We start from the raw sequence: 20,950 nt of genomic DNA, 5'->3' as shown, positions 1-20,950 counted from the left end.
TCGGGAATACTCGCTATGGCTGTCGCATGGCAGGTATTGTGGCTGTGTGGGGTTTGGAAGGCTCAGCGCTGCGTCAGCGCTCTTTAAACCCCTCCTTAGCTGGTGGTTACCTAGAGCTACGTAGCTACTGTATTCCATTTGCCCAGCGACGCGCGGTTCCTTGACTTCCTCACACAAGCATCAACCATCCCAAGAAGGCTCATCACCGGTATCTCCCAGCATGAACGTCCTCAAGCTACAGAGGTACGTGAAGCTCTTCCCGTCGTCAGACCTCTCTAACGGAACACCAGGAAGTATCCTCAATTCCAGCAGAACGAGATCTTTCAGCTCTCCGACGCCTTCCAGCGGCTAGACGTTGAGGACCGAGGCTATCTCGACGAAGCAACTGCTATCAAGGCCACCCAGCAGAGTGAAAACCAGCCATACGATGTTGTTCGACAAGCCCTGAAGGAAGTTGATCTGGATTCTTCGCGACGAGTGGAGCTGGAGGACTATGTTGGCGTGAGTTGTGCCGTACCTCACTTTGCGCGCTTTCTAACGTTTGGTAGCTCATCGCTAAGCTGCGCGCCGGGTCGGTTGCCCAAAAACGCATCTCTACAGGTCCTGGCTCGGCGCAGCCTGGGCCTGGACCTGCCCAGGGTCATGCATCCAAGGGCAGCGTGAGTGGCAAGATCCAAGTGCAAGGCTCCAATGCGAACACCACACACACAATCAATGAAGATGAGAGGACCGAATTCACACGCCATATCAATGCGGTATTGGCTGGTGACCCGGATATTGGAAGCCGGCTCCCGTTTCCGACAGACACCTTTGAGATGTTTGATGAGTGTAAAGATGGATTGGTCCTTGCGAAGCTCATCAACGATAGCGTTCCCGACACTATCGACGAGCGAGTGCTGAACATTCCCGGACGGAAAACCCGAACTCTCAACGCCTTTCAGATGAGTGAGAACAACAACATCGTTATCGAATCATGCAAGGGTATTGGCTGCTCTGTTGTCAACATTGGAGCTGGGGACATCATTGAAGTTCGCGAGCATTTGATTCTGGGTCTCATTTGGCAGATCATCCGACGAGGGCTGTTAGGCAAAATCGATATCAAGCTGCACCCTGAGCTCTACAGGCTGCTGGAAGACGACGAAACTCTGGAACAGTTCTTGCGATTGCCCCCTGAACAGATCCTACTGCGCTGGTTCAACTATCACCTGAAAGCCGCCAATTGGCCTCGCAGGTTCGTATACACCCATCTCCCTTCACCGCAAGGCGTTTACTGAAGCTCTCTCTTCGCTTAGGGTCACGAACTTCTCTAGCGACGTGAAGGACAGCGAAAACTACGCCGTCCTGCTCGCACAGATAGGAGGCGAGTACGGCTGCACGCGAGCTCCGTTACAAACCAGAGATCTCTTGCAGAGAGCTGAGGAGGTTCTGCAAGAAGCGGATAAACTTGGGTGCCGCAAGTTCCTTACCCCCTCATCATTGGTTGCGGGTAACCCGAAACTCAACTTGGCATTCGTCGCTAACCTGTTCAACAACCATCCCGCGCTTGACCCTATCACCGAGGAAGAGAAACTGCAAGTGGAGGATTTTGATGCGGAAGGAGAACGAGAGGCAAGAGTCTTTACCCTATGGCTCAACAGCTTGGACGTGCAGCCACCTGTCGTGTCCTTCTTTGATGACCTGAGAGACGGATCAGTCCTTCTGCAAGCATATGACAAGGTCATCAAGGGGTCTGTGAACTGGCGCCACGTCAACAAAGCTCCCTCACACGGAGGCGAGATGCTCAGATTCAAGGCTGTGGAGAATACGAACTATGCCATAGAGCTCGGCAAACAAAACGGATTCTCCCTTGTGGGCATCCAAGGTGCAGACATCACTGACGGCCAAAGGACCTTGACGCTTGGGCTGGTATGGCAACTCATGCGAAAAGACATCACTCTGACGTTGTCCTCATTGGCCCAGAATCTCGGGAAGAGAGAGATTACCGACGCTGAAATGGTTAGGTGGGCCAATGATATGTCGAAGAAGGGCGGCCGCAATTCTTCTATCCGGTCCTTCAAAGACCCGGCGATTGGCACCGGCGTCTTCCTGTTGGACGTGCTGAATGGCATGAAGAGCAGCTACGTGGACTATGACCTCGTGACACCCGGTCGAACAGAAGAGGAAGCATATATGAATGCGAAGCTGAGCATCAGCATCGCCCGCAAGCTTGGCGCGACCATATGGCTTGTCCCGGAGGACATCTGCCAAGTTCGCAGTCGCTTGGTGACTACTTTCATCGGTAAGTTGATGTCGTTGCATGGGCTGTGGCCTGCTATGATTCAAGGTTGCTAACACGTGTGACAGGATCTTTGATGGCGGCTCATGGCAAGGTGTAGCTTCATTTGCTAGTTTCGTGGGGGTGCTTTAAAAACGATGATGTTAATTACCACTAAATATTAATCAAAATATACAAGTATATTATCTTCAAGAAGACAGCTTCACGTCCGTGATGGAATTGAGAAGTCTGGATGGGTAAACAGTCAGCATAGATTCAACACGCCTCGGTAGAGTAGGAGCCCCCTTACTGTAGATTGCGGTCCCTCATCTCGCGGTCCAGCGTATCAACTTGCTTGGCAGTCAACCTCACCTTGCTGAGCTGTTCGAAATGATAAGTTAGCCAAACGAAAATCCTCAACGCGCGTGTGAAATAGAAGGATGACGGGAAAGGCTGCTGTTTGCAAGGGGCTCTCGCACCAAAGCTAGTGCCGTGGAAGAGTGGTCGTTCTCCTCCTCACCTTCGGCTGCGTCACCTGCCGCATTGGCGTTGACGGCTCTGTTTGATTTGTACAAAGCGGCTTGAGCCTGTCGTGATGTTAGTGTCAGAGGGGGTGCAGAAGGAGGGTCGATTTGGAGTGACATGATAGGACCCCTTACCTCGGCCTCCGCCAGCTCGGCATCCTTGATTTTCAATTGAGCCAGCAGATGCTCGTATCTGTCATCTGCGTCTTCGAGCTTCTTCAAGAGTTGCTGGGCGCTCATCTCCGACTCCTTCACCTTCTTGTTGGCCTCCTCCAACAAGGCAGTCATGCTGTCATTCAAGTCGTTGTAATCCGCCTGAGCCGTCTTCTCCTTGATTTGCGACTGCATCCTCAAGTCCTCCAGTTCCTTGGACGTGTTTTCAAAGGTCTCCCTTGCGGCGGTGTACTTCTCCTCCATGCGGTAGAAGTCATCCCTGGCCGTCTTCAACTCAGCCTGACACGCCTGCAGATCTGCTTTGGCAGCGGCCAACGAATCCTGGAACGTCTTGGTAGTTGCGGCAAGTTCAGCCCTCAAATTGTTGATGGCTGCTGCATCAGGCCTCTTGACGGCATCCAGCTCGGCCAGTGCGGTCATGCGTTCCAACTTTTCCAGGGCAAGTTGTTGGCCGACGTCATCCGCTTCTGCTTGAACAGCAACCATCTGCTCTTGTGCCGCCTTCAAGGAGGCTTCAAGGGCTGCGTTCGTGTCAGCTTGCAGCGACAGTTGCTCTTCCAGGCTCGCGTTCTTGGCCTTGGAATCCTCCAGAGCGGCCTCCAGTTGCTTGTGCGCGGCCATGAGGTCCTCCAACTGCTGCCTCACCCGGAGCCCCTCCTCCTTCAAGGTATTCGTAGCCTCCGTATGCGCAGCGGCAACTTTTTCAACCTCGGCCGCATGTGTCGCCTGCAGCTCTCTCTTCAAAGACTCGAGCTCCTCTTGGCTGGCGGACTTGGTAGACTCCAGCTGGGTTGTTGCCTCTTCAAGTTCCTTCCGCAGCGCGGCCAACTCTGACGCGTGCTGGTTGGCGATTGCTGCCGCATGTGACTCATGGGTGGCGAGTAGCTGTTGTCTTTCCTCTTCGTGTACTCTCTTGAGGTCTTCCATCAACTTTTCATGTGAAGTTTGAAGTGTCTTGGAGTATTCAGCGGATGAAGCTTCACCATCAGCCAGTGCAAGGCGCAATTTCTCCTCGTATTGAGCCTTAATAGAGTCAAGCTCCTTGGCCTGGACATCCAAGGCTTCCGACTTGGCGGCTGTCAGCTCTTGAGTATGAAGGCTTCTGATGCTGGCCAGCTGTTCCTCGTGTTCCGATTCCTTGGCCTTGAGAGCGTTGACAGCCTGTAGTCGGCCCTCTTCGGACTCTGCCAGGGCCTTTGTGTGCTTCTCCGAATCCTCGGCCATGGCGGTCTGCAGTTCGTTATGCTGCTTTTCCAATTCCTCGAAACGGCGTTTGAAGAAGGCATCACCGCGGAGACTTTCGATCTCGTTTTCGTAGTCTTGCGAAACCTGCTTCAAGCGCTCGTCGTGCATGGCCTTCAAACCAGAAACCTCATCATCCTTGGCAGACAAGGTAGCTTTCAAGTCCGCGATTGTGCCCTGCAGCTCAGTTTCCGCTTTGCGAGCCGATTCGAGCTCCGCATCTCGTTGGGCCAAGTCGCCCTGGATCTTGGTGGCCAATGCCCTGTCGCTCTCCGCGTTGGCCTCTGCAGTCTTGATGGCCTCCTCCGATGCTGCAAGCCGAGATTTGAATTCGAGGATTTCATTCTCGAGGTCGGAAAGCTTGCCTGTCAGCGCATCACGCTCAGACTTGACCGACTCGATGATGGATTCCAATTCATTCTTGGAAGCGGTCAGTTCATCGACCTGCTGTTGGAGGCTTTGAACGGTGGCCTCCAAGGTTGATCGCAGATCCGCAGCTGCTGTGTCTGACTCTGATTGATCGGAAACGGAGGCTTGGAGCTTCTCAACCTGGGCGGCGTAATCACGTATGGTCTGCTCGTACTGATCCTCCGTGGCCTTGAGCTTCTCCTGACTTTCGAGCCTCAAGCTTTCAAGCTCTTTCTGCAAAGAATCGAGAGCCTCTCCGCCTTGATCTTTGCCCCGGACGGCCTCGGCGAGCTCCGCGTCCACGGCCCGGAGCTTCTCGGCCTTCTCCAGCAGCTGAGCTTCTAGATCGCGTATGATGGCATCGTAATCAGTTTTCGGGTCATCTGGCGCATCCTGCTGCTCAGCCTTGGACTCGTCGTCGGCTTGCTGGCCATCGCCTTCCAGTTTGTGCCGAAGTTCAGCCACCGTTGTTTCAAAAGAAGTCAGCTCGACTTTGAGGGATTCAATCTCCTTGTCTTTGTCGGCCAGCTTGGACGTTAATTCGTCGAGAAGCTTGGGACTGTCGATGTGCGCCTCGGATCGAACCGAGGTTCGTGTGGATGGACGTGAGGCCGAGGTTACTATGCTTGGTGCGGATGGTCTCTTTCGCGCATCGGCGGCGGCATTGGACGAGGCAGTCCCTCGAGTCACGCCGGCTGCCCTAGTCGCGGATGGCGAGTCGGAGGTCCCCGGTTTGGCCCGCTGGGCGACTGGCTTCGGGCTGGCCGCACCAACACCCACAGTAGACCGACGGGCCGCCACGGCGCTGGCTGAAGGGCCGGTCTTCTTGTCTGCCCCAACTCCTGCCGAGCCTGTGACTATGGCACTCTCCCTCCGCGCGGATCTTGCGGTAGGTTTCTGGTCATCGTCCGCCCCACCGACGCTGGGAGCGCTTCGATGTCCTATATTGGACGTCGAAGCGGTGGATCGATGTACAGAGGTAGACGAACGTGTGGGTTTGTTCACAGTGGCGGAAGTTCGCGCGCCAGTCCGGGCGACAGTCGAAGTAGCGGTCGCGCTGGCATAGCGAGCGGAGGCCCTTCCAGCCGAGGCCTGGGTAGAGCCAGTAGCCTTCTCGGCAGCGTGCGACTCAGCAGGTTCTTTGGTAGGGGCGGCGCCTCCATCGGCAGGTTGAGCCACGCTTGCCATCTCGCTTTCAGGCATCGCGGTATGAGTATGTGTTGCTGCGCGACTTGTCAGCAGAGCTCGGGCAAGACGCGACCGGCGGCACACAGACCTACTTTGGGAGCAAGCGCCTCGTTGATGGTATGTTGATTCGTCTATACAGTCATAACATGCGTGATCGTGGTCGCGTGAAAGTAACCCGAACGAGCCTGTCCTGAAGTCTCGCGCTACAGCAAGAAACGCGCTCGCGTTTTCAGGGTCGTTCAGGCCGCGAGAAGGAGAGCAAGAAGAAGAAGAAGAAGAAAAAGAAGGAGAGGAAGAATAAGAAGAAAAAGACGAACCGGCAACGTCGAATCAGCGCCTACATACCATGCACATACCTATATATATGTGAGCTTGGGGAGCAGTAAAAGGGGCATGAGCTAGCCCCACCGTCTCCCCGCCAGCCCCCCCTCCAGGATAAATCTGCAGAGAGCGTGTTCACCGATAGATTTGGTCAAAGGAGCTAAGGCACGAGATGCCCACATGCAGTACGGACCTCAGCTATTACTAGACTGCTGCAGTACTGCTATTAGGCCGTGATCCAGAACGGCTAATTAGCCAGCGTGGCTAATTAGCTAGGTATATCTAGCAGGCAAATTTAGTAAAGACACTACCTCTTATACCCTATAACCCTAGTTAGACTGCTTAACTATAACTATTAATAGCCTAGCTACTAGTCTTATAAGGCTTTATAGTTAAAATCTAACTTCCTTATAAGGCTAATATTTTAATATACTATATTTATAATAAAAATGCACTTATTATTATTAATTTTTAAGTTACTATAAGCTAAATAATAAATAGTATATTATAGCCTAACTTATAAAGGCCTTTAAATTAGTAAATAAATAACTAGATGCTATTATATCTTAGTTTTTTTTATTAAGGTAAAGGTTACTAATAACTTAAATTTAAATAAAAGCTTAGTACTTTAAGATATATAAAGGAAGATTTTAAATAATATAAAAACACACTGCTTAAAGTGTATTTAAGAATTAAAAATATTAGAAAATAAGTATTAAAATATAAAAAAGTTCTAGTAAGTATTTAAAAAAGCTAAGGCCTTATTAAGCATAACTTATAACCTTAAGACTAGCTAACTTTTAATAAATAAGTAAAATAAAGATATAATAATTATAAAGTATTATCCTTATAGCTATAAGGTTATTTAAAATAGCCTCTTTATTAGTAAGTATATAATAATTAAAAGCTAGAAGATAATATTTATAAGTAACTTTCCTACTACTTAAAATATTTAAGAACTAGGCGAATTTAATAACCTGCTAATTATAGCTAGCTAAAATAGTATTTTAAAAGGTATTAGCATTCTAGAGCTATTTAATAAAGAAGATAATAATATGCCTTTAGTATTAAATAAAGATATTAATAATAATTTACTAGCTATAAACCTTATTAATAATAATAATATACTATAAATAATAATACTAGCTATATAGTAGTTATTATTATTATTATTAATACTAATACTAATGCCTTTATTATTATTACTAATACTATTATTTATAGCTAAAAGTATAGTAATAAAAAGAAAAAAGCTTATAAAAAGAGATAATAAAGTTAGTAAGTTAAATAAGCTTATAGCTGCCTTAGCAGCCTAGAATTTAAGGCCTTATAAGTATATTATTATTATATACTTAGCAGTTAGCTTAAAAATAATTAAAAATGCCTTTAAAAGTATATATACTCTTATTAAAGATTATAGTATAGAATTTATACTTAAAGTAGTATAATAAATAGCTTATAATTTAATAAATATATTAATATAGAATTTATTATTATTATAAAAGGTAAAGGATATATTTTTAATTAGAAAGTTTAAGCTAGATTCTTAATATTTTTATAAATAGCTTTAAAATATAAACTTAAAGTATAAAGCTATCTTTTTTCTAGAAAAATAATAATATATTTACTTTATCTTAAATAAAATTTCCTTACTAAAAGCTATTTTTATTATCTTTAATACTAATATTATTATTATTATTATCTTCTTTTTCTTTATTATTATTATTATTAATATAATCTTAATATACTGCCTAGGCCTTTTTTATAATATAATTTTACTATTAAATGCTATTTAATAATAGTAAAATAAAATCTATATACTTATAGGCTTAAGTAAAGAAAAGTTATTCTTTTTTTATTAACTTAGATTTATTAAGCTAATGCTATTTATTAAGAAGTATGCCTTTAAGTTTAATAAAGTTAAAAAGCCTAGTAATTATATAAATAATTAATATTTATATTATAAAGTTATATTTAATAATATTATAATAAATTATCTTCTATTTCTGCTTATACTAGCTAAAGACTCTCTTAACCTTAATTTAAAGTTAAGAATGCTATAAGTTATAAAGCTTTTTTATTATTATTAGCTTTTAGCTAGTATTTTCTTAATTATTAAGATAATAATAAGTTTAGCTAAAGGGTATTATAATTCTAGATTTTAATATAAAGCTAGTATTATTAAAATAATATTTACTAATTAAAATCCTAAAAGATTTTATTATTACTTATAGTAAAAGTAATAAATTTAATATAAATCCCTTAGTGCTAGTAAGTATATAGTAAAATAGGCTATTAAAGATAATATAAGTAAGTATATTCTAGGCTATATTATTCTTTTATAATTAATATCTTTACTAACTTATAAAAGGGATATATACTAAGATTAAGGTACTATTAATTATACTTATAGTGCTATTAAAGCCCTTATTTTTCCTTTTAAGTTTAATAGTTAAGGAGATATATAATAAATTTAATAACTAAATAAAAGATATATATAAATACTATATAGGATAGATTAACTTATAAAATAACTATAATATACTTAACTATAATATATAAAAGTAAAAGGCAGTATTCCTTTAAGGCTTATTAAATATATAGATTTAGAGAAATACTATAACCTTATATTTAAGAGGTTACTGCTAACTCTTATTAACCTTTATATTTATATAAAGCTAATTATAAAGGCTAAAAAATATATCTTTTTTTATATAAAATAGGTTATAAAATATTATTTTAAAAAGCTTAAGGAGTTCTTTATAATAAAGCTATAAATTTAATAAAATAAAAAACTAGCTTTCTCTTACTAAATAAGCCTTTTAACACTACTTAACCTATATAAAGATATATACCTATATAATAATAGCTATATTAAGGTTATTATTATTATTATTATTATTATAAATAATATCTTTTAGCAGCTGCTAGACTATAGTAAGTAGTAAATTATCTAGAGTTATTATTTTAATAAACTAGCTAGTATTAACTAATTTAAATTAAATAGTATTAGCTAGCTTATTAAAAATTAGTTAATATTAATAAAATTCCCTTATTTAACTAGTAACTATATCTATTATAAGCATTTTAGCAGCCTCTGCAAGTGTAATATATTATAAACTAGGGTTGCAGCTAGTTTATTATCCTAGAACTTAAATTATGCAATTTCCTATACTAAAAAGGGTATAGTAGTTCTTTTTATGCTGGCTAATCAGCCGGCTGGTTTTAAATCAGCCGTTCTAGATCACGGCCTTAGGGACGTAAGCTATCTGCTCAGGATAAGTCAGTCGCCAAGATATACAGTTACCTGATGCTATGGGGTTCTCCTTGATTGACGAACCGACTACAGGAACAGCGTACCAGTATCCGTCTCGCCTGCTTGCCATGTGCATGCATGTAGTCTAAAGGCGGATATACCTACTAGCAGCTTACTAGTACTACTATCACACAGGAGACTGCCTGGCAGTACCTTACGTAGATAGTAAGTACGACTCTGTACCCTTTCCACCTTGCGATCCGTGGAAGACGACGGGACAGCAGTCCTACTTACGGCAGTCCTTGCAATAGCTGCATTTCTTTGCTTACCCAAGTGCTTTGATGGCACTTCTGAGACTGGCTGCTAATGTAGAATGCTACGGGGGTCGCGGGAGGCAGAGGCACTATGCAGAGGCAAATACCGCTTTTGTGATGTGATGGGTTCCTGGCAGAGATGTAGCGCCTTGGACGAATGGTAGACCGAGATAACAACACACCAGAATTGTCGAGGTATCACACTCACAACTCACCACGCCCAAAAAAGCTTCTAAACATATACCTACTCCCGACCTACTTAACATCTTGCTTATCACATGTCGGAGAGCCGAGCGGATAGCTGGAATACCTCCAGCACGTAGTATGGGCATCTTGTGATAGTACTAGGTACTGCTTTCCAGGCAAGCGGTTCTCCAAAAGACGGAGATCGCAGGGTGAGTAACGCATACGAAGCAGCAATACGAGCACCATCGCATGGCGGCTTGTCCGCTGGTCCATGTGTGTATCTCGCACATTTGTGTGTGGATATTCTGACGTCCCGGATGAGTAAGGCGTACCTGGCCACCTTGTCGCTCGTCGCTCATAATGACTAATTGCCCCACTGTCTGACCGTTGCGCGCAAGCAACCTCCAACAATCGTCCAATTTGCTGGGGCAGACACCTGCTTACCTTGGCTCCAACTCCCCTCGGCCATGCTCCAGTAACAAACAAGTGGCAGGCAATCTCCAACGGCTCTGGTTCCCTCTCTGGCCTCTCTGGTCAGCCTGTCTGCATCCGTTCCGCGTCTCAGATGAGGAGCAGCCGGGCGCATCGCCAACAAGCGGCGCAGGACACGACGTGCGTCTGCTCGGCTGGGCTCGATATCGCTTAGGCCCATCCGTTATACTTCGCACTCGTGCTCTCTGATTCGTACTACGACTACGGACGTACTTGTCGTCTTCGCAAATTGCCACGCCTCCATACCTCCATACCTTGATACCGACCGTGCCTTGCCACGGTGCCCGTCCCTCCTCCATACCTCCAACTCCACGAGTCCTCCGCGAATCCATCCCGACGCTTCTTGACCTCCGAGTTTCTTATCCTCTTATCTCGTGCTCCTGCCTAGCTCGCTCGTGCTTGCCCTCCTGATGGCGTAGTTTGGGCATGGCAGAACAAACCACGGCAACCGACCACGAAGTGCGACTTCCCGCGGCATCTCCCTCGCCCACTGCCTCGACTGCTGTATCCGCCGCTGCGAGGCCTGTAACGGCCACTGTTCAAAGGTATGAAATCAACCTCCGGTGCTGGAGCCTGAAGCTCAGTTGCCCGGCCAGTGCAGCCACTCGGACTGCTCGACCTCGCACTGATCAAATGACATCAAAGTTGGATCGAATTTGACGCAAGCCCTCCTCTGCCCTCCCAACAGCACCTGATACCCGTCCTGCGAAGCTCTGCCTAGCCTTACTGAACCTCTGCTCTCTGCCTCTGCTCTCTGCCTCTGCTCTCTGCCTCTGCCTCTGCACCATCCAGCCCCGGCCCAGTGCTGCCATACCTACCTGCCTTGGGTAGTGCCGTGGTGGATGAGGTACTTCCTCTGCACGCCGGAGCCTCCATCCCCAGATCTCACCACGCCTTGTCACCCTGCCCTCGCATAGACCAGCCGCCAGTGCCTCATTCACTCACTGGCCTGGGCCCCTTCACGCACGACAAGCGCCGCTTCCACGTCTCCTGGGCACCTGACAGCGCTGCCGGCGTCGCTGCCATCTGCTGGAGCAGGATTCCCGACTCGTCCCCTCCCCCGCAACCCCTTCCATCCCCATCCTCTCCCTGCCTGCACCTTTGGGCACGAGCAAGCAGTCTTCTCGGCAAGTTTCTCATGTCTCCCAGAATAACTAGATCTTCTGCCCGCCAAGCAGCGAGCCAGGCGGCTCGAGCTCCTGCTGCATCACCTGCCTCTGCCGCAGCATTGCCAGAGCCCTCGCCTCCAACTGCTCCCCCAGCGTCGCTATCCCGGAAGCGAAAAGTTTCGAGCGCCGAGAAGAGCCTTGCGACTGGACCACAACCTAGCTCTTCGGTTCGACGGTCCAAGAGACAGAAGATTCCTGAAGCTGCTGTACCACCATCAGAACCCGTAGAAACCCCGTCCCGCTCAACCGTGCCGCGAAATCGGAGGCTTCCAGTGGACATGGATGGCACTGAGTTAGTCAGAAGCTCATTTCTCTCGGAGACGGCGCTAACCTGTGAGAGTAGGGTGCCTGTTATAGCTACCGCTATGGAGACGTCTCCCAGTCACGTTGCTGGCAGCCGAAGATCAGCTCGAAGCAAACGAACCTCCACTCAGTCTCAAGGTCCGTATCTACATTTCACTGCACACACCAGCTTCCTCTATCCCGGAGCCGGAGAAGAGTCCTTACTGACTAATTGATTGCCACATAAAAGCTACCGCCACCTCAATGCCCCATGGTCGAGACTTGCAGCCATTCACAGGTAATGTTTCCGATGAGGATGCTACCATGAGCGGCATGGGCGAAAACAGAGAGGAGGACGCCTCGCTGCCGCCGCGAAAGGAAGAGGCTGGGCCGAAGAAGGGCAAAGTCGACGGCCACGCAGAAGAAGACGACGATACCAGAGGCGGCCGCACGACTTCCATCGAGCACTCTTCATACAACGACGACGATGAGGAAGACGACGACGAGCATGATGACGACGAAGCGGATGAGCACGAAGACGACGAAGATGAAGAAGAGGACGAAGAGGACGAAGACGAAGACGACGACGAGAACGACGACGATCCCTTTGGGGCATACGGGGGCCCGGGAGACCACGACTCCAGCCTTTCTAGTACTCTGCGAGCGTTAACCGGCATGATGACTGGGCTGTCGAGTCGACTTCGGGAGCTCCTGAGCAGTCTGCGTAGTGATGATTCGTCAACCCAGGTGGTTGCCCTGCAAGAGCTGTCCGAGATTTTCTTAGTGTCCAATGAAGATAATCTGTCGGGTCACTTTTCCCCCGACGCATTCGTCAAGGAGCTCGTTCAGCTCATGACCAAGGAAGAGAGCCCAGAGATCATGCTCCTGGCCTGTCGCTGCCTTGCAAATCTTATGGAGGCTCTACCAGCGAGCATTGCAAACGTTGTATATGGTAACGCCGTCCCAGTCCTCTGCCAGAAGCTGCTAGAGATCTCCTTCATAGACTTGGCCGAACAAGCTCTGAGCACGCTCGAGAAGATCTCCACCGAGTATCCTTCCAGCATTGTCCGCGAAGGGGGACTCACGGCGTGTTTATCCTACCTTGACTTCTTTGCGACTAGCACTCAGCGAACAGCTGTTACGACTGCAGCCAACTGCTGTCGGAACATCCCGGACGACTCGTTCCCCGTTGTCAAGGATGTCATGCCAACCCTTCTCAATGTTCTGAACAGCAACGATCAGCGAGTTGTCGAACAAGCATCCCTGTGCGTTTCCGGCATCGTCGAAAGCTTCAAATACCATCCGTCGAAGCTCGAGGAGCTGATCAGCGTCGGCCTGCTGCGAGCCATATTGCGCCTTCTCGTCCCCGGGACTACCAATCTCATTGGCCCGAACATACACACTCAGTTTCTCCGTGTGCTTGCATTTACCGCTAGGGCGAGCCCCAGACTTTCCTCTGAGCTTTTCAAATTGAACGTCGTCGAGACGCTCTACCAAATCTTGACGGGCGTCTCTCCTCCGACGGGCACGGAAGACGTGGCGTCCAAACTGGACAGCGTGGTTGTGATGCAGGCACTCATTCATCGACCTCGCGAGCAGATTGTGGAAGCCCTCAACGTTATATGCGAGCTACTGCCTGGCTTACCTCGCAATGCGGGAGTCGCAGGGGGGGACTTTATGGAATTGCATGATGCGATTGAGCCGACTACGCCGTCTTCTTTGGGTGGCAGATGCAACCCAACTCACAACGACCGTCGACTTGAACTTCTCGAGGACTGCAAGGACCAAGTCCGCCGCTTCGTCCTCATCATATTTCCAACTTTGACGGACGCCTACTCCAGCACAATCAACCTCAACGTCCGTCAGAAAGTCTTGACCGCCCAGATAAAGATGCTCTCCAATCTGGACGAGAGTCTGCTCGCGGAAGCACTGGCGCCAGTGCCCTATGCCTCCTTTCTGGCGTCGATTTTGTCGCAAGAGGACCATCCTTCCTTGGTCATTTTAGGCCTTCAAGCGACGGAGTTGCTCCTGACACGCCTCGGTAGCGTTTATCGGTATCAGCTCTATCGCGAAGGTGTGATACTTGAAATCCAAAAACTTGCCAAGGGCGATGGCCAGCCTACCGCAAAGGAGAATCTTTCCAAGCCGAAGAATGCGTCTCAAAGACCGAGCTTGCATGATACTGGTGGTAGCAGCACGCCATCATCAGGACACGAATCTGACGACCATGAGAATGACGAGGAAGAGATCGAGGATGAAGCCGATGCCACTGCCGCTCATGAGCACCATTCTCCTGGCGGTGGTGACGATGAAGACGTCGATAATGAGCTCAATGCTAGTGACGCATCGTCTGCCAGCTCCCGTGGCTCATCGATGTCCCTGGATGCCGCGTCTCTTCCCTATGTTTCCAATATCCAACTGATGAAGTCTCGCATTGTTACCATCGCCAAAAGATTCTTGGATGTCCACGAGAAGGACGGTCACAGCCAGGACATGCGAATGAGGGCCACGCAGATACTCGACACTTTATCCCACCTGGCAGAGGAGCTCGAGGCCTTCTATTTGACACGCACATCCAAATTCTACTCTCCGGAAACGGGGCGGATGCTCTTCTCCAAGCTGGCGTCTTACTTTGATATCGACATCCTGGAAAGCATCACCAGTGCAGAGCTTCTGGCTTCTGGCCTGGTGAGAGTCCTGCTCGCAGTCTTCAGCAATCCCGATGAAGCGCTGGCGCATTCTGCCCAAGCAAGCTTTCTGGAGGTGTTTATGAGTCCTGCAATGAAGTCGAGACCCCGAGCAGGCGCTATCGAGTCCCAAGCGACGCCGTTTAGCGTCTTGATTCACAAGTTACAAGATCTGCTCAGTAGGTCAGAGCATTTCGAGGTCATTACCGTTCATCAAAATAGCTTTGACGGAAATCGCAGCAGCCCAGCGTCCATGCTGGGCAAGCAGCTCAAACTTCGGCTCGTAGCGGACGACGAATCATCCATCCCGCGACCCTATCGAAATATCATGGTTTCCATTCACGCAATTGCCACCTTCAAGTCTCTTGATGACTACCTGCGCCCTCGAATCAGCTTGGCAGAACGACCAAGGATATCTCGGAGGGACGGGCTTTCCAGGACTCTTGCGGCCATAGCTAGCTCGGGCTTGTCTCAAAACGCTGCAGCAGGCGCCGGCTCAACTGGGTCTTCCTTTATGCCTGGTTCTACGCAACAATCGCCGTCGCCGCCAACAGCTGCGACTTCCGGCGCTCGATATCCCGTGGGTGTCAACGACAAACCGTCACCGCTTGCTGGGCCCTCTCATGAGAAGGGATCCCTCCGACGCTCCTCCAGGCTCTTTAGGTCACCGTCAGACGCACCAACCCCCCCGACTCGCCCTCCTGATGATGACAGCGCACTGCAGCACACTCTTGAATGTGCCGACGAGAAACAGCTCACCGATGATGAAGACGACGCTACTGGCGATAGCAGCGCCTTGGATGCAATTGTCGGAGAGCTCGACGAAGACATAGGGGGTAAAGCAGAGGCGGATACGTCCGCTGTCAACCTGGAAGTCGCCGCCGAGAATTCTCCTGCGAGCCGAAGAGACGGCGAGACCAGAGTCGCGAACCCTGCCGGGGCCAATCTTCTACACAGCCATGATCGAGTACTGTATAGAGGCAATGCTGCCGCAGCACCTCCCCCTTCATCGCGACAGCCCTCTTACTCCTCTATACTTCAGACTATTCCTCAAGATTGGCACATTGAGTTCACTCTAGATGACAAGGTTATCCCGAACGAGACGACCATTTACCGCGCTGTTCACATGTCGACGTCTTCTGGCAACGACCATAGCAATAAAAACATATGGTCGTCCACGCATCCCATCAAGTTCCGAAGGGTCGCTGGGCCGCCTCCTGCAGAGACCAAGCCAACGAATTTGAATGTCGAACCTGATGCAGAAGTAGGAAAGGGGATCTCGGCTTCTCTAGCGAAGCATCCAGTCACTGCATCCATCTTGCAGCTTCTCAACATCCTTCACGATCTCAATGCGAACATCGAAGATGTCTTGGTTGAGAACAGAAATAGCATCGTTGGCCTGCGGGTCGAGCCGTTGTCACAGTTTGTGAACACAAAACTCACGGCAAAGCTCAACCGCCAACTGGAGGAGCCGCTGATTGTGGCAAGCAGTTGCTTGCCAAGCTGGTCCGAAGACTTGGCACGCCTTTACCCCTTCTTATTCCCCTTTGAGACCCGTCACCTCTTTCTACAGTCGACGTCGTTTGGATATGCTCGATCGATGGCTCGCTGGCAGAATGCGCATTCGACGGACGACAATCGACGTGATCGCTCAAATGAACGGCCCTTCTTGGGACGGCTCCAACGGCAAAAAGTTCGTATTTCCCGACTCAAGATCCTGGAGTCGGCCCTCAAAGTGATGGACCTCTATGGCGCGTCTCAAAGTATACTGGAGGTGGAGTACTTTGAAGAGGTTGGCACCGGCTTGGGCCCGACGCTCGAATTCTACTCTACAGTTTCGAAGGAATTTTCTAAGAAGAAGCTCAAGCTTTGGCGTGAAGTCGACTCTGCTGGGTCGGACGAATTTGTGACGGGACAGACGGGGCTATTCCCCCGCCCCCTCAGCCCCGAGGAGACGACGACGCCGAATGGAGAGCGCATTCTTCACCTGTTCAAAGCACTTGGCAAGTTTGTAGCTCGGTCAATGATTGACTCGCGCATCATCGACATCCACTTCAATCCCATCTTTTTCCGGATTGGAGATGGTTCTTTAACTGGCGTCAAGCCATCCTTGGGAGCAGTCAAGATTGTTGACCCCGTTCTTGCCCGGTCTCTAATCACAATCAAGAAGTTTGTGCTGGCCAAGAAGAAAATTGACGAGGATCCAGCCCGCACGCCAGCACAAAAGGTGGCCGATACTGAAAACATCATGATTGACAATATGAGGCTGGAGGACCTCTGTCTCGATTTCACCTTGCCGGGCTATCCCGACATCGAGCTCCTGGAGAATGGCTCTATGAAGCGAGTGACCATCGAGAACGTTGACATTTATCTGGAAAAGGTCATCGACATGACCCTGGGAAGTGGCGTCAAGCGTCAAATTGATGCGTTCCGCACCGGTTTTTCACAGGTTTTCCCTTACACGGCACTGAGAGCTTTCACGCCAGACGAGCTAGTTTCCTTGTTTGGCCGAGTAGAAGAGGACTGGAGTCTTGAGAGTGAGTATCTGTCGATGCTTGATATCCCTGAATGGTAGTCGCTGACCTGAAATCGCTCTAGCTCTCATGGATTCGATTAAGGCTGACCACGGCTACAACATGGACAGCCGAAGTGTGAAGAACTTGCTGCAAACCATGAGCGAACTGGACGCCAAACAACGACGGGACTTCTTACAGTTTACCACGGGTAGCCCAAAGCTTCCCATTGGCGGCAAGTACATCCTAGCATCCCGATCTATTGAACATAAGCTGACCGTCTACTAGGCTTCAAAAGTCTCACTCCGATGTTTACCGTTGTTTGCAAACCTAGCGAGCCTCCGTACACCTCCGACGCCTACCTTCCGAGCGTCATGACGTGCGTGAACTATCTGAAGCTTCCGGATTATAGTACCCTGGAAGTCCTTAAAAAGCAGCTGTATACTGCGATCAGGGAAGGGCAGGGAGCCTTTCACCTGTCGTGAGCTGGTGACAGTGTCCGAAGGCGGGAGCCTGACAAGGCCTGAAAGGCCTGATGCAGTGGATTTGTATTAGGGAGCTTAATTACATACTAGTAGTAGGTGTGGAACGCACAACTCTTATCATTACTGATGTATAGAATTCCAAATGAAAGGCGTTGAGATCAAGTTTAGAAGGAAGAGAGACGACCTACGCGAGGACACAAGTGAAAAGTTCTCCGTGTAAATAGTGTGATATGTGCATTTCTGTTATAGCGAACATGCTCGTTCCCACTTCAGGGGACTTTCTAAAGAGCTGCCGATATGGTTGATTCTATTTGACCCGGAACCATGGCGTGATATGCAGCAACTCTCTGTAGGTCAGCCTTGAAGTACAGCGAACTGAAGGCGGCACCGATGAATGCAGATTTGACTTGGGATGATGGGATCACGGAAGCCATGCACAGTAAAGTAAAGCTACAGAATCTGCACAGAATCATATAGAGTGAAAGAATACGACCGAGTCTCCCGTCACAAGGGGTGCTGTATTTGTTCTGTTCTCCCTTCCTCTTATGGTAAGGGGATGCTTGGGCGAATTGGGGAAAAGGGGATGGGAGTAAACAAAATCTAGATGATATGGGCAGGACTGCCTGACGGGCACGTCGTCTTCCTATCCATCAAGTCCTGAGACTCTCCAGGAACTATGGCACATCATCGCTGACCAGACTGTCAGAAAGCATTTGACTCTTGGTCAAGAGGGGGGATGAACCCAGGGCGGCGACATCGTTGGCTGGGATGGTGGTGGTAGAGCTGCCGTGGTCTTCAAACAAGAAGCTGCTTGGCGGGTCGGGGTGATGAGAACTGGTGCGGTTTTCGGGATGAGTCGCCGGCTGCGAGAAGGTGACGGGGATACGAACGCCGTAATTTCTATCAAGAGATTTGGGCGAACGGCTGTCTTGGGTTTCCGTATTGTTGCTGCGACCTCCGTCTCCAATTCCATGGTCGCCATCTCCACCTCCTTGTAATCCACCACGGGCAAAAGTTGCGCATCTGAGATTCCATAGAAGCCGTCCCACTATAGCCGGGGGGAGATAGATATATCGCCGGACCTGTCCAGTCACCCATCCCTCTTCCTGCATATCACGCTCGTCGACTGGGTTATTGAGCTCATACACCTGGTCGACGCTGTATTCCCAGTCAAGAAAGCCACGGGGCGTGCCAGGCTGCACGCAGGCCATGTAGCGCAGAGTTTCGTGGTCGAATAGCCAGAAGCGCCGGACCTGTTCAGGCACCCGATAGGTCAGACGGAGGGTTGTCTCGGAGCCGTCAACGACGGACTGGAGTACATTGAGTGGCGTGGGCAGGAGTATATCCGTGCGCGCAGAGACTGGAGTGAATGACTGAAGGACGTGAAGCGGCACGCGTTGAGATTCAAAGGCCTGGTCTTGCCACACTTGGCTTTGGCTAGACTCAGCCTGAACGTGGGACTGGGATGTGGTCCTTGGGAATGACGGGGTCGATGAGAGCTGTGACGCGGTTTCCGCTGGTGTTGGTAGACTCTCAGTGGCCTCTATGGGCGGTAGAGCCAGCTTGCTGATGGCGGCATCCACGGACGAAGCGAGTGCCGATGGGGGTGGTGGTGATGTTGGTAGCTGCTCGTTTGCCGCGTGCTGTACATCTAGCTGGGAATCCTCGAGAGCAGCAAGTTCCTCTAGGACAAGCTGAGTTTCGTGGCCCGTCGCAAACGTATCTTGGTGTAGCGCTGGCCCATCGTCCCGCGGCTCTAGATCGTCATACTCTTCGTCAGAGTCTGGAATCTCCCTGTCGTCGGCGAACCTGACCAACGGCGACGTGTCGTTTGCCAGAGGGGACAGCTCCGGCGCCTTTGGGCCCTCTGGATATCGACTCCAGTGAGCACGACGCCGCGGCGACGCTTTGGCTGCGTCTAAAGGTTCCGTTTTCCCCCTGCGGCGGGGAGACACTGCAGCATACCGTCCTTGTATGGGTAGAGACTGTGGTGGTGGAGCTTCTCCCAATACATCGTCGGGAAAGCTGCTGTCTAGAGACCCATAAGAGTCTTGAATGACGGGCGATGTCCCTCTCACAGACCCTCTCATGGGACCTCTCACAGACCGTCTGGTCGGTTCTCGAGGCTGCTCCTCCAACTCGGCTTCGGAGCTTCTCTGAGGGGCAGCCGGCTTGCCGTCATCGTCACAGGCCGCACCGTCGGACGTATCCTCGTCATCGTCGTCAATCATAAGCGGAGCCTCGTCACTAAACGACGAGACAAAGCCAATCTGTGTCAGGGTCTGCTGCTTGAGCGACGACCTCTCTCGCTTTTGGATTCCATGGCCCTGGCCGCGAACCCTGCTGCGCCTGGAGGGGAACCGGACCTGCTTGGCAGGGGCAGTCGAGCGGTAGGTTCGGCCTTGCCGAGCAGCATCGCTTGATTCTCGTTTCGAGGGCATCTATGATGGCCAAGAACATCAAGCGTGAGCCTCGCCCATTCACAGGCAACGAAGAGCAGCCAGGGAAGAAGACGAAGAGAGGATCAGGTGAGACAAAAGACCATGAACGTCAAGAGACATGTGCTTCCCATTAGCGTATCCAGGCGATAGACAGAGTCGGCTATCCGCTGCCTTGCACAAGTTGGCCGGTCATCGAATATGACAGAGGAAGAGAGAGGCGTGGTTGAGCAGAGCAGCGCGGCGTGCAAACGAGCGTTTCCGGCTATGGTGCCATTAGCTGAGAAGGCCAACTGTTTCCTAGGTATGAGATGAAGGGGAGAAATGGTAAATTTTGGGAACAGGGCAGCCCAGGGAAGAGAAAAATCGGTCGAAAGAGCATGAAAAAGACGAAAACAATGGGAACGATGGCTATAGCATCGTCACTGTGTTAGGGGAAGCAGGCAAGGCGTAAAGTACCTTAGAGGTATTGCTTTGAGAAGTACCTAAGCTACTTGATAGTAGGTCTCAGTACCCGCCGCGTCACGGTTCGACGTGCAAGGGACAGTGTCTTGTGGACTTTGCCCATCCAGGGCTGTCAGGTACCTTATTTCGCACCTTAAGCTTCTAGACCCACTCGAAGACGCGTGCCGTTGAGTTACTACAAGTACTCCATAGTATACTAATTCGGGGCATCACGAGTGTATCCTCACTGTTTCTTCTAGAAAGACGGCCATGGCCATCATGGATACCTTACTCATACATGGCTCGCCGAAAGGGTGTGTATTCCAAGGTAGCGTGAGCTTTGAATATTGAGGCTATCTATACGACCTGTTTTTGCTCCTTCTATATATACCCATTTTGCTTCGTACTTATTTACAAGACCTTTTACATGCTACAAACAAGGCAGAAATTAAAATCATACAAAGCAGAAAGTAAATGAAGAGGGTAAGAAGCATAGACGAAGAAGACGGAGAGAGACAGACCATGGACAAGAACAATAGCCGGCATCATCTAAATCCGATAGTATACCCTTCT

General features: G+C 49.3%; 4 protein-coding genes across 4 annotated transcripts; 2 read left to right on the top strand and 2 right to left on the bottom strand.

Moving 5' to 3' along the window:
• Positions 1-220: 220 nt before the first annotated feature.
• BBK36DRAFT_1135309 (hypothetical protein) lies at positions 221-2,477 on the top strand (the record flags this gene model as incomplete). Its single annotated transcript, XM_024892594.1, has 5 exons — positions 221-243; positions 291-501; positions 549-1,231; positions 1,293-2,278; positions 2,344-2,477. The coding sequence occupies 5 exons, from the start codon at positions 221-223 to the stop codon at positions 2,373-2,375; spliced, it is 1,935 nt and encodes a 644-aa protein (XP_024750540.1). The 3' UTR covers positions 2,376-2,477.
• On the bottom strand, positions 2,464-5,809 carry BBK36DRAFT_1199995 (hypothetical protein; the record flags this gene model as incomplete). Its single annotated transcript, XM_024897108.1, has 5 exons — positions 3,185-5,809; positions 2,914-3,127; positions 2,734-2,841; positions 2,565-2,635; positions 2,464-2,503 (listed from the first exon to the last, which is right to left on the bottom strand). The coding sequence occupies exons 1-5, from the start codon at positions 5,803-5,805 to the stop codon at positions 2,464-2,466; spliced, it is 3,054 nt and encodes a 1,017-aa protein (XP_024750539.1). The 5' UTR covers positions 5,806-5,809.
• A 4,901-nt stretch (positions 5,810-10,710) lies between these two features.
• On the top strand, positions 10,711-17,503 carry BBK36DRAFT_1135307 (hypothetical protein). Its single transcript, XM_024892593.1, has 6 exons — positions 10,711-10,904; positions 11,509-11,820; positions 11,872-11,969; positions 12,061-17,034; positions 17,096-17,245; positions 17,299-17,503. Exons 1-6 carry the CDS (start codon positions 10,786-10,788, stop codon positions 17,493-17,495), a joined length of 5,850 nt encoding a protein of 1,949 aa, XP_024750538.1. The 5' UTR covers positions 10,711-10,785; the 3' UTR covers positions 17,496-17,503.
• Positions 17,504-18,167: 664 nt separating this feature from the next.
• On the bottom strand, positions 18,168-19,936 carry BBK36DRAFT_1199982 (hypothetical protein; the record flags this gene model as incomplete). Its single annotated transcript, XM_024897107.1, has 2 exons — positions 18,168-18,450; positions 18,499-19,936. The coding sequence occupies 2 exons, from the start codon at positions 19,934-19,936 to the stop codon at positions 18,170-18,172; spliced, it is 1,719 nt and encodes a 572-aa protein (XP_024750537.1).
• Positions 19,937-20,950: the final 1,014 nt, after the last annotated feature.

The sequence above is a fragment of the Trichoderma citrinoviride genome (assembly GCF_003025115.1).
Source record: "Trichoderma citrinoviride strain TUCIM 6016 unplaced genomic scaffold BBK36scaffold_6, whole genome shotgun sequence".
NCBI lineage: Eukaryota > Fungi > Ascomycota > Sordariomycetes > Hypocreales > Hypocreaceae > Trichoderma > Trichoderma citrinoviride.
This window is presented reverse-complemented; position numbering and strand designations above follow the sequence as displayed.